At 40.0% G+C, this 13,905-nt stretch overlaps 1 protein-coding gene across 1 annotated transcript in view; it reads left to right on the forward strand.

Annotated features, from left to right (window-relative positions):
• The window catches only part of LOC115022836 (RNA-binding Raly-like protein), a 40,933-nt gene that overhangs the window by 25,824 nt on the left and 1,204 nt on the right, over positions 1-13,905 (forward strand). The window contains 8 exon segments of the mRNA XM_029453938.1: positions 8,756-8,831; positions 9,455-9,502; positions 10,184-10,368; positions 11,506-11,619; positions 11,792-11,838; positions 11,840-11,881; positions 11,883-11,951; positions 13,702-13,738. Of these exon segments, the coding sequence (XP_029309798.1) occupies positions 8,756-8,831; positions 9,455-9,502; positions 10,184-10,368; positions 11,506-11,619; positions 11,792-11,838; positions 11,840-11,881; positions 11,883-11,951; positions 13,702-13,734 (614 nt within the window). The 3' untranslated portion in view covers positions 13,735-13,738.

Raw genomic sequence — 13,905 nt, forward strand, 5'->3', positions numbered from 1 at the left:
CATTCATGGCAATTAAAGAATGGGTGCTGATACAAATCTTGCTGGATTATAATGTACATGTAAGGCTAACATTATAAGCATCTTTTCATCCAGTCTTTGTGCTTTTCACAGGAATTGTGTGAAATACAAATTTTTCACAGTGAGTTGATCACAGGCAGGTAAAGGGCGTTACATTTATCTTTATCTATTTAGTGACTGCAGTCTAAATAATCATGGTGGTGTGATGTTCAGAGTGTGTTTCCAGTGCAGAAGTGCATTTGTGTTCTACAGTGTGTGGTTGCACATGGCAGCTCCAGGTGTGCACCTGTGCACATAAGAGATATTCCTGCATTGTTAGCAGATCTGCGGGTAAATTAATAATTTATAATGTTAATGTATTTTTCAAAGCAGATATTATAACTTGTGAAGACAACAAAAACACAGGTGTTACTAATAACATCCATAATGTCTTTGTTCTATGTGTGCACCCGTAAGCCATGACAGTAGTGTTTCCATCCACCTGTTTTGATGGGAAAAAGTCTCTTTTTAAAAATAAAACTATAATGGAAACAGATTTATGAATAAATTATGACGTACATGAAGAATATGGCTTTAACGTCCACTAAGAGAAGAGTTAGGATGCAGTCTCACAGACACTTGACAACACAACCCGATGATTTCTCCAATTAATTAATTAATTAATTATTAATCATTTGCAAAATATATTGTGAGAAAAAAGGGAAAGAATCTATTAAAATTTCCCAAGTGGCTAAGGTGACCGCTTGTTTTGTCCAAATCACTATCGCATAAGAAAAATACTGAAACTTTCCCAGTAACAAAAGGATAATTATTTAATCCTATTCTATAAATCCTCTCAAATTTAAAATGTTTGAGGTGCACCACCCACTGGTTGGGAACTGCTGATTTTAAATGATCATTCAAATGTCAACATTTCACGTATTAATGTTTTGTTAGTCACCCAAATGATGAATCCCCTCAATAATATAATTGAGCTGATGTCTTATCACGTATGCCGCTCCATGTTTCAACCCCTGAATGAGAAGGCCAAGTTTTCAGAGCAGATGAACATGTAGTTTAAAGCAGGGGGCAGCTGTCGGGTTGCTTTCCAGCTGCTTGCACAGATACATGAGCGTGTGGTGAAGGGGAAGTGATGGACCGGCTCCGGGGCTTAAAATGTTTCAAAGCCTTGCACTTAAGAGCCACATAGTTACATCATAAGTAAAAGGAAAAAAGAAATTGCCAAGGAGGAAAAGTGCATTAACAGCTCAGGAGAGATGAAAGACTAAATGATGTTTACCTCAGGCTACGGCAACATGCTCATTATGATTTAATGCAAAAATCAACACGCACCAATGTTGAGATGAACCACAGCTGCAAAAACATTTTACCTTTCTGTACTGCTGGTCTGAAGAACATTGTATTTCCCGTGCTCTATATATATATATATATATATATATATATATATATATATATATATATATATATATATATATATATATATATATATATATATATATTGAGCACAGTTAACCTGAAAATTTAGCAACCCCACATCACGCTCTCCTCAATGCACCACAGCGCAGCAGTGTCTAATGAAAATCATTTCATTACATCCACAGGAGCTCCGGGGTAAGGCTGCCAAATCTATCCTCTGCCAAGAAACCATTTTCCTTAAGAGGTCAAAAGAGCAAAGTACAAGGAATTCATTAAGGAAGGACGGCAATTAATCCACGCGTCGCCTTCCAACCGTAACAAAAACTGTTAAAGCCTGAAGGTCCTCGTCCTCAGTGGAATCAGTTGGGGCGTAATGCACTGTACGTCACCACATGTAGCTCACAGAGAGTTGACAGAGTAATTTAAATAGACGTCGCCCTGGTCTTGTTCCCACTTTTGTCACTGAGCACTTGGGATGAATACCGGAGTGAAGCCGGGCGCTTACCCTCAAACTAATGTTTCCGTGTTTTTCTACAATAGCTGCCAACTGCTAAGACTCTTGATCGCTGACGACACAGAGATATTACGTGATACTGACGTCGTTATATTATTGGCTCACAAGCCTTGTTCGCAACGACACTGGCGGCCACACACAATCTTCCAAAGAGGTAAACACAAAACATTTTAGATAATTAATGCGGTGTATTATTTATTTCTAAGTATTCGTCTACATAACATTGTTGTCAATACGACCTTTTAACCAGCGGCCTCTGGCCACAAATGACAATTACGTCATAATGGTGAATGCTAAAACGTATGTATGACTAGCATGCTTATGCTATTAAATCCGTAATGAGAACTTCTGTTAAAAGTGAGCTAATATTGATTAACATAAAGCCATCATTAGTTACAGGTCATACCAGGGGCTGGTTTTACAAAGATACTTTAGACTGGTCCGTGGTGTCTTAACTTTGCTCTTACGGTTACGCTAATGCGCAGAAGACCGTTTCACACAAATAAGGACTGACTTAATTTAATCCTAAAAAGTTATGCTGCGTTTTATTTGCCTCAGAAATTGGACCTGGGAATAATTTCACACCAGAGTTGACGGCAATCCAGCACAACAAGTTGGGAAAAACGTTAGCTTTGTTAGCCATTGTTAGCAATACCAGTCGATAACGACTCATTACGGACTATTTTGCACGTACAAACATCGTAGCAACATGCCCACAGGTAGAAGTTGGACAGTATTGTGTGTATGACTGATTAAATGACACATAACACAGAAGTGCTAATAAATAGTATATTACTACAGCCTTAATTGATGCTCGTTGCAATTATCTCAGATATTGAGGTAAGCCATAAGGGGAAGAGAGATGTGATGCTAATGTTGAAGTTTACTAGGAGTGTATGTTCCCCAACTCTTTCCTCTTAATGTGACTCACAAAGGAGTCAAATGGTTTCTGAAAATATTTTTGACTTAGATCTATGCCATATTGATATACGACTTTGTGAAACCAACATGTAAACGTTTGATAGACTATTTATAATTACATTCATATATCTACAAATGCATTGTAACTAAATAAAATGCAATTTCATTCTGACCAATATTTCAGGATAACATGAACAGAAGGTCATTATGTACACACACACACACACACACACACACACATACAAACACACGCACTGATGCATATTTTTGTTTGTGTGTATACACAGACACTCACTCGCAGTGTGTGCTTCCTCACCCTGTCACTCATCCTGCCCTGCTTGAGGAAACACACTCTCAGGTGTAATAAAAAAGCCGAAGCTGCCAGTGCCCTCCAGCTGAGATCACAGATTATTCAAGTCCTCCTTGTCAGATTTAGGGAGCGTGAGAACGCAGCGTAGATTGAATCTGCGACCGCTGTCATGCAGGATGTCTCTTAGTCGCACATTTGTATTCACACAGGTGCCCGGATAATCTCTTAATCAAATACTGCTCACCTGCTCTCGGGATGCGTGTTACAGCAGAGATGGAGTTTGTTCTGTGCCAGGAGAGATGCTTTGCCTGCCAAAGATTGTGTTTAGGCATTAGTGCAGGGAGGAAACGTATTCTCTCATTACTTTTCTCAGGTTATGTTACCTCGTCGCTTACCTTTTTCTGTCGTAACTGAGAGCACTAGTTTAAAGGGATGGTTTGGCTGATTTAAGAGTGGGGTTGTATGAAATGCTTATCAATAATCAGTGGATACCTACTGTAGATGGCGGTTGGCGAACAGGAGTTATCTCCCCAGTGTACTGCTGTGGACGGTGTGCACATTTTAGCCACCTAAAAAACGTTCCACCTAAAAAGAATCAATAGCGGTTTAAGTGTACGCTATATTTAAATATTTTGAGCACTTTACCTTGCTGTCAAACAGCCATTTCCCACAGGCAACTGAAGCCTTTATATCTATGCTCTCACCAGCCACCAGAGCCACCAGAGTCCTTTTACCTCACAGAAGACGGGGCAACTTCTGTGTTCTGCAAGGTGAAATTACTGTTTTTGTCAATGGAGTCTGGTGAAGAGACTATAGATGGATATAACTGCTTCCCAGTCAGAAAGGGATGTCTGACAGCAAGGTAAAGCGGCAAATGAATATACTAAATATAGCCCATACTTAAACTGATATAGATTTTTTTTTTTAGGTGGCTAAAATACGTTTCCCTGCTGCCCCCTCCACCGCACTACACAGCTTTGCTCCCGTGCCCATACTCCTGTTTGCTTCTCCACACTGAGGCATGTCGACCGCCGTCTACTGTACGTAATACACTGACTATGGATAAGAACATCAAACGACTGCACTTCAAAACTACCGCTTTAGCAACCACTTTCATCCTAAATATCACTATTCCAAGAGTTAAACGTTGAATTGTAAAGTCTCTTTAAATGTATTGTTACCCATGAGAATAATCCCAGTCAAGAGGAAAATTGCTAATACTCTATAATTCAGTGCAGTGTTTGGCTAAATGGAAGCAGCACAGGGGCTGTACAGTTATTTAGCTGCGTTTTTCTTTTTAAACTAAGCCCAATGGACTAATTTGAATTTTTGTCAGTGTGTGTGTGTCTGTGCTGGTCGGGCTATAATGACTCGTCCGCACCTCCAGAGACAAAGAGCTCAAGGGCACGCTGTGGCTCTATATCTAACTGAAATAGACACACTCATGTAATTTAGCAGAGCTTCATTAATATGAATGAACCCAAACTGAGTACAGGGGAGCCCGGAGGTGGTGATGATTGTATTCTTGAGGGATCCAGTGTTAATTAATAAAACGGTTACTGAGCTCAGCCACATCTTTGCCTTTTAGAAGACGTTCAATTAAAATGAGCTCCGGTCCATGAATGGATGCTTTCATCTTGTCCACAGATGAAGGGAGGCGGTGTGAAAACAAATCGTTTGACCTCTGAATAGTGGATGTTCGCTCTGTTGGAGAAACATCCTGCTTATATTATGTCATATTTTTCCGATATTGTAACATGAGATAGCAAGTACGATCCGTGTAAATCTCATCTCAAGACCAAAAACAGATTAAATACTGGATTTATATTTGTCAGGTGGACAGAAACATGGATATTAATGAATGCTATTGTTGTGTTTGGAGCTTGTTTTGCTGCCCCAACGACCAAAAAATAGATAAACAAATTATTTTGTAAAGCAATTTACGCAATATGATCCTTCCCACTGATTATTTTAATATTGCATTGATCTATTCTGCTTCATATTCATACTGTAAACACTCTGAGGATTTGTCCACTTGTAGATATTAACTTTAAGACGCCTTTACAACCTTTCCTGGCAGCAGTGCGTTCGAGCCTGAGTAGCCTCTCGTGAGGATGATCAGTTGTTTTTCAGGATCTGTAACTGAGTTTTTTCAGTAGTCTTTTAATTCGTTATACTACTGCGGCGAACCTTCTCATAAAGAAACTTTTTATATTCCCCCTCCACGTGATTCTGCATCACTGTATCACTCAAGTTATAACTGGCTATTGCTTAGTAACACACTCTCGATCTCTTCCATCTCCAGTCCTCAACCTTTTTATGGATACACGTACAAACAAGTCTGAAAGCGCACACACGCACACATTTGTTCTTCCTTGTGTATATGATTAATAAAATGACTGTAATTAATCAGAGGCTCAGTGTGTGTCTGTCGGGCGTGTGGAGGGTTGGTGGGGTTCGTTTGGGAGTGCTTTTTAGTGCCTCGCTCTTTTTAATGACCCCGGCAGGGGACCATGGCGCACACTTTACATTGTGAACCATTCCTCACGTCTTCCTGGAGCCTAATGATAATGATACAGCCGTCCCTGTGTACCAGAGAGCCCCCGATACATCCCAGATCCATTAGTCCATTAGGGAGAGTGAGGAAGGAATAAAGAGAAAGAGGGAGGGGAAAGTCCGGACGCCAAACATAACACCATGGTTAATCTACAGCAAATGTGTTGGAGGCTCCAGGTGCAGCTGCTGGAGTGAGTGTGTGTGAGAAAAGGTGTGACAGAGTAGTACTGTAGTCTGAGATACGTTGCATTATTGAATGCATGAGTGTTAACAGTGCAGCTCTGGATTTCATCTCCACCAGTAGCTCCTGTCATGACATATGCTGGTGCATGATCCCCCCTACGGTAGATGCAGAGCCGATGTTTTATCTGAGCAACTTTTTGAAGCTGTCAAGGGTGACTCATCCATCAGACGGGAATCTGCCCTGTGTTGTCGGTGTGAGCTTCTGCGTGTGCATGGGAAGGATGCGTCTGATATTTGTTTGTGTTTTTTTGTGTATGACCTTGAGCAGCACTCGAGGCTGATTGAGTCGAGTTTGAGCAGAAGCAGCGACGTCAAGCCGACAGACTAAACGCAGTGATACCAGCCTGCTTTAGCGCAGTAGGGCTGTTGGCAGCTGGAAGGGGCTGTCAATCACGATGAGAGCCGTGTGGCGATGAGTCACACTAGTCTGCTAATGCAGTTTGAGGGGATTTAGTTGTTTTTAGCAAGTAAAAAACATTGATTTGAAGTCCTTTTTTCCTAACAATCAATGTCCCAGTTGTCTCTAGACATTTAAAATCGTTTAAGTGTTTCAAGCCTCTCTGCTCGTATTTATCTACGTCTGTTTGAAAGCTACGGTGGACTGAAGTTAAATCACTAAATGAATCAATGCTTTCTACCCAAAGCTGCCTGGTTAGTCTCATCACACAGAAGCAGACATGTGCTTAGGGAGCACAAAACTCTGCCAGCTTCACGGCTCAAACCAACAAATACTTTCATTAAAAGTTCCTCTGTAGACCTCTGATGAGTTGATCAATAAAGCTTTTCAAAAACAACATTAAACCAACTCCTTATTTTTAGAAGCTGAAGCCAGATAATGTTTAGATTTTTACTTTGCAAATTGATAATATAATGAATAATTTTATTTTCATTTATGAATCTGTTTCAGCCATTTATGAATAATTACTTGCTGTTTCGTGCATTTAATGTTATTTGATGAATACATCAAGCAAACTTTAAAGATAGCAGGTTCCGTCTTTTTGAGGAAAGATTGTAATAACATTTGAAGTTCTGCAGTTATACAGTAATAAGTGTCTTTTTGCTATGATTTCTAAGCGGATTTATCAGACATAATGATAGCCCCAGTACATCACGCTGAATCTATAAATGTAATATAATGTGTGTTCAGATTTGACTGCGACTCAGAGAAAGAGCCGCTTAAGTACCTTAATTGCCTCCATGAGCAGTGTTGATAAACTCGACCAATCAACCGTCAGTATGTAACCTATGACCTCACGCAATATCTTTGCCTCTCCTTTAACTCTTTGAAAAGCTCTGTGTTACAGCATTGTTGCATGTGTTCATCTTCCCTGAGCTACATTAAGTAAGGTCAAGTACAGACTACCGTTTAATCTTTTAATATCTTTACTTCTATGATGTTGCTTCATAGGCTGCATTTAAACATCACGATGAAATGCTGTTGCATTCATGTTTTAGGAGTTTGAAGGGCTTTGATGTCACAGTGAAAGGGATAACATTCTGCCATAAATCACCATTTCCAACCGCGTTCTCATGAGGATTGTTTGGTGTCTTGATTTGATGTTGTGTTTGAAGTATTTTAGACGTTTTGTACTGTATATTTTTCTCAATAAGGATGTTGAAGCAGTTAGAGAAACTTGTGTGGGTAATATCACAGTCGTTGCTATGAAAATGTTCTAGTAAGGTAACATAAAAGTTAAATAGATGCATCTTTTTGCATTGCTAATAAGGCAACCTTCTTACATCACTGACTGTGAGTCTGCAGGGCTTCACTGCAAAGAATCAGCCTTTTCTCTAAGATGGGGGGGGGGGGGAAATATTGCTCGTTTACCCAGGAGGTGACAACAGTGAGAATGAAGTCTTTCTGATGTGTCCGTGTCTCGGAAGTGATTTTGGAGGAATCGGGCCCTCGAGCGTTAGTCAGCGGCGCTCTTCCTCTAATCTTACCCATCACTCTTTTCCTCATCAAAAGTAAATCCTCTAATTAACGATGTCCCTCGTCTCCCAAAGTTGGGAAAGTTGCTTCGTGTGGTTTTCTTGCCACTTTCTTGTAACATGTAACTCCAGTTATGCTTTCACTTCACAATGTTGTGTGTTCCTCCTGCGTTTATGTGAATGTGTGTGGTGGTCCTGCTTCAAGTGTCTGATTCTGGTTCAGCTTGTAATGACTGGAGTCTGTTATTACAAACAGTATATGCAATACAATAATGCACAGCTTTATTTTCATTATTAATTAATCTAGCCCTGATTTATTTTATTTTTTTTATAAAATGTTATTAATCGTTTTGTTTGTCCAAAACAAAAGATTACAAACTGTGATTCCTATCCAATGGTTTATATCTTCCAGTGACCCTGAAGTTACAAACACTGTAGCATGTTGATCATTTTAGATCTCATGTGATCCAATTTAAACTCTAATCCAAACTATATTTTGGAGTTAAGACAATATGAACATGTCTGTGTTCTCTGCACGTATTTCATATACAGCGAGGTGTGGGGCATTGCCTAAGTTCAAGGTCAACCACATTTTCTCAGTATTATCATGGCAAAAAATGTAATTGAGCTACAATTAAACGGCTCTGAAGCTCATAAAGCTATCTTTACTTAAACCACATTACAAAAGGCAAAGAAAATGCAGCTTTATAGGCGTTAAAAACATTAATTTAACCCCCTATTTTACACAGAATTTGACTGTAGCTGCAGCCTCTCATGTTCACAATATTCAGTTTTCTGTATATCATAAACTGCTACTGTATCACATCATTTCATTTTGTTTCCAGATATCAACATGGCAGGAGAGCCAAAACCATACAGGCCTAAGATGGGCTCCAAGAGGCCTCTCTCGTCCCTCTACAGGTCTGTGTGAGACGCGCGTCTTATTTTACTGTATCAGTGGGATTTTGCTTTGCTGACCTAGTTTCCCCAGCGTACTTATATTCTGCTGTCTGCTCCCTGACTGTGCTATCAGTGTCTGTTGATATCACACCATTTCTTCTTGACATTTTAATCTTAGTCTTGTTAAAAGCAAAGAAAAACGGGTGCACAATAAGTGAAAGAGCTGACATCTTAACAGGCTAAAAGAAATACAAAATAAAACGTTTGTTAGGACTTTTAAAGCTTATTAGAGTTGGATAAGATGTTTGATACCGCTCTCATGTCTGTACGCTGGACATGATTAGCTTAGCTTAGCATAAAGACTATTTCTCCTCCTGTGCAAGAAAAAAGTCCAGCACGTAAACCCACCATAAAATGTCAAATTGTTGTTTTTCCACTTCAGTTTTTGTACAGATTAAACAAACAACATATAACATGTAATTAGTGATCTTTAGAGGTTATTGTAGGCTGTAATACTGTTAGGCAGAGCCAGGGAAGCCGCTTCCACTTCTTATGCTAAGCTTCTTAAAGAGACAGTACAGACATTATAGTTTCTAACTGTAACAAGTGCAACAGAAGAATTAAAAACTTTTTTGTCTCCGCAGTGGCTACGAGTTTGACTACGACTACTACAGAGACGATTTCTACAGCAGGTATGTGAACGAGATGATCTTGCGGTAAACAACAGCAGAGTGCGGCTGCACTTTGTCCGTTTTAACTCTCCACGTTGTTTTTTCAATTCACTTTCCTCCTGATATGTTGCCCTTCAGTGTTCACCCTCTTATCTCTCCATTTCCAAGTCAGCTACTTAGATAGAGATGGGTTTTGAGCAGCCCCCATTTCAATCTGAGGCAAAGTAACTAAATTATCATAGGCATAATGAATGTCATATTGGGGAGGTTTTTATTCCTCTCCGCTGGGCTTACTAATGATGCTTTTATCCGCATATGCGAGTACTGAATGTCAGATAGTCCCCCGGCTGGTCATTTGCGCTGGCAAGGCAAAGAATGTTTCTGCCTTCTGACATTTTCATTGGTTTGTTGTTTATTTCCTCTACTTTGCAATATCCCTGAGAGTTGAATCCTTCAGCTTTGAGTCATTATTACTATTTTGGCAATTTGATGTGTCGTAGTCAACGGGAAACAGGATTTGATTGGATGGCTGTGTTGCTTGAATAACAACATCTAGAGACTGTGTGAGTGATTACTGGGAAAAAAAACACTTTGCTGTCGAACGCACACATAAAGTCCAGAATTCTTTCTTCTGCACCTTTTTTGTAACATTTCCGTTGTTACTAAGATTGCTGAAACTGTGTCATTATGTGTCTTCTTCAGACTCTTTGAGTACCACGGTCGTGTCGTGCCGCCGACCCGTGCTGTGATCCCCATCAAACGTTCGCGGCTCGTCGTCCCTTCCACACGCAGAGCCAAATCCTCCTTTCCAGTCAGGGCCTGTTCTTCCTCCTCCTCTTCCTCTTCTCGAGCGCTCAATGTCGGCTCTTCCATCACAGTCCCTAAACGTATGTTCTATTCGTCCCTTCTTTCTCTTATTCACTTTTTTTTCCTGGACTGTTTAAAGGAAAGTTCCTGTTTTGTTACTACTCGGGTCTTATTTGTGAAGGTTGGGCCGTCATTGTTGTGCTCAACAAAGTATATTTCCCTCAGAAAGTGGTAGAGACCAAACAATGGTCTAAAAGAGAGTGAATATTGGATTAACTTCCTTAGTTGAACAGAAACAAATGAATCATAGTTTTGCTCCGCAACAATTTGCTAATGCATTTGCCACATCGACTTGGTCGGTGTTGTGTGTACAGCTTGTTGTGCTGCCCTCCAAATAAACAATCAATAGTTCGACATTTTGGGGAATGTGCTTATTCACTTTCTTGCAGAGAGTTAGAGGAGATTAATCTCATTCTCATGTGTGTCTGCTGCAGTCTCTTAGCTTAGCGTCGCTTAGCTTAAGTTAGCTTAACTTAGCTTAGCTTAGTTTAGCACAAAGACTGGGAATGGGGGTAAACAGCTAGACTGGCTCGGTCTGAAGGTAACACAATGTCCCTACCAGCAGCAACATATATCATCCAGAGTGAATAAGGATATTTCATTTATAAAAACGTAACATTTTCCCTTGATTTGATGAGTACAGTGTTATTAATACTGATGATGGCAAAAACTGTGAAAATAATATCCAGATTGTATGAAAACGTAATTTCCTTTGACTTGTTAACGGTTTGCACTGCTCGTACTCGTATTCTCCACACAATCATAGGACTGGACAATGTATCAATATTATATCGATGAGACTGGATATTGTCTTAGATTTTGGATACCCTAATATACCATGTTTTGTGCTTTCCTGGTTTAAAATGCTGCATAACAGTAAAATGATGTCCTTTTCTAAACTTACCACACTGTTCTATCTTTTTAATGATTTGCCTTTTAACCACTAAATCATTGCATCTACGTTACTCATGATTATTTATCCTATTATACCATAAACCTTTCTTTCTACTTGTACGCCCTTTCCCTAATTGTGCCTCAGCAACATGTCTGGCAGCAAACCTTCCTGAGCAGTGCAGGAGCTGTTGTAACTGTGTCCGTCTCCTTGTCAAACATCCCATTAATTATGCTGTTTATCTTTTATTAATGTATGCACACAGTGAAGACAGACCAGCTCCTAACAATCAAGAAGGAGCTTTCACAGATCAAGAACAAGATCGACTCGCTGCTGGGAAGGCTGGAGAAGATTGAGAGGCAACATCGCTCTGACGGCGGTGAGACTTGGCGGAGGAACATGAATATATACATGTGGAGATGAAAGACACGCTCGGGGCGAAGCGATACAGAGAATGTTAAAGCTGAAGATTATTCTATTAGTAAAAATAAGATGTCAGTTCAATAAATCTCTTATGCTCTGATGATAACTGCCAGTCTCTCTCTTCGCAGACATGCAGAGGAAACAGGAGGAGGTGTGCGAGTGTCTCCATGGTGACAGCAGCGGACCACTCTAGTGGAGAGGAGGCGGAGGGGGCGGCCTGAGGTAGAGGTGGGGGAGATGACGGACGGAGGCGAAGACGACTTTGAGGATGAAGGCACCGGTGATATGGTGAGTAGGTCAAGGAGCGTGTGTGCGTGTGCGTGTGTGTGTGTGTGTGTGTGTGTGTGTGTGTGTGTGTGTGTGTGTGTGTGTGTGTGTGTGTGTGTGTGTGTGTGTGTGTGTGTGTGTGTGTGTGTGTGTGTGTGTGTGTGTGTGTGTGTGTGTGTGTGTGTGTGTGTGTGTGTGTGTGTGTGTGTGTGTGTGTGTGTGTATGTTGTACATCTACTGCATGTGTTAATTTTACAGGACTAAAGTCTTAATGTTAAAGGGAATAGTTTGAGATTTTGGGAAATATGCTTATTCTCTTTTAGGCGGAGAGTAAGACGAGAAGATCGATACCACTCTCATGTCTGTACCGGGAATTTGAAGTTACAGCCAGGGACGCTTAGCTTAGCATAAAGACTAGAAACAGGGGGAAACAACCCCGCTCTGTCTAAAGGTAACACAATCTGACCGCCATCACCTCTGAAGCTCACTAATTAACACATTATCTTGTTTGTCTAATCTCTACAACAACAGCAGGGTAAAAACCGATAATGTGCTAGACTAATTATTGCTTCTGAGATTCAGACGGTGATATCCATCTTCTCCTCTAACTATCAGCAGCAAGGAATGACAGAATGCAAAACTAATCCTTAAAGGTTGTGACCCTTCAGTGAACTACATTTCTCTAGATACACAAACAACAACCTGATGTCTCTCCTAGTTTGGCACTTATTATAGGGGAAACGATTCGTAACGAATGTGTGTACAAGCAAGCATACACGTCAATATACAGGATAGGAAGAGTAAAGTTTCCAATGAGGATTAAATAATAAATGAACACAGTATGTGCTTCGGTTTACATGGGACAGTTATTTCAAAGAGGTTCCTGTTTGCTCTGTAATTACTATGAAATTAAACGGTTCTTTCCAGGAAACCCATGAAATAAAGCACCACGCTCAGACAGAGGGTTTATCAGATGTGTGTGTGTGTGTGTGTGTGTGTGTGTGTGTGTGTGTGTGTGTGTGTGTGTGTGTGTGTGTGTGTGTGTGTGTGTGTGTGTGTGTGTGTGTGTGTGTGTGTGTGTGGACTGAACCATTAGTCAACATTAGAGCATATTTTGCTTCCACCAAGAGATACCATTTGAATAAAACTGCATACACTTGTGTAAAATGTGTCTCGGAGGACATTGTTTGAGTGCCAGGAGATAGATAGACAATACAGGCTTTATCTGATATTCTTTCTGTAACATTACTTCTCAAAATATTTTATTTATACACATCTCACCCTGTATCAGACTTAGCTGAGGTGCTGGAGCTATAGACTATCAAACTTAATGAAAAAAAGCATCCAAACACTCAATAAGCGAGCTCAAGGCCATGCAGCTCTTCATGGAAAAGAATCTGCAGCACCAACTGTTAATCAGTGGCAGAATGGCCTCTGAGAGGTATGCTACTAAAGGTATCCCAAAAATATGGTTTAAGGCACAACCTGGGAGATGACTGTGTGCATCTGTATATCGATTTTTATGTTCTTATTTATTGTGGAAAAATGTTAAAACCAATCAATATGCCCAAACAGAATGAACCAAAACTCTTTTAGTTTTAGCTATTGTGCCGTTTTTTTTACCTGATGAGAAAGCCATCCATGTGACATTTTAAAAGGACAAAATGTCATGTTAATAAAAATACAAATTCATTAAGAATAGAAGAAGGAAACCTAAAAAGATTGTATGTCCATCTCACTTATGTCTTTTTTCTTCTTCTTTTAATTGCAGATAGAGAACCACATATCGGACATTGACAACTGAGAAGGTCAGTGTTTAATCCCTGCTTAAAATGCAATACTTCTTTACTTAACTGCCATTTCATTTTGTGAATGCACATTTAACAGTGTACGGACAACATATGCAAAGTATCCTTTTTTTCCTCACTCAAAAACAGCGACTCAAAAGATCTTCGGTTTATTTTTCCACTTTAAG

This window comes from Cottoperca gobio, chromosome 17 (genome assembly GCF_900634415.1).
Source record: "Cottoperca gobio chromosome 17, fCotGob3.1, whole genome shotgun sequence".
Taxonomy (NCBI): Eukaryota; Metazoa; Chordata; class Actinopteri; order Perciformes; family Bovichtidae; genus Cottoperca; species Cottoperca gobio.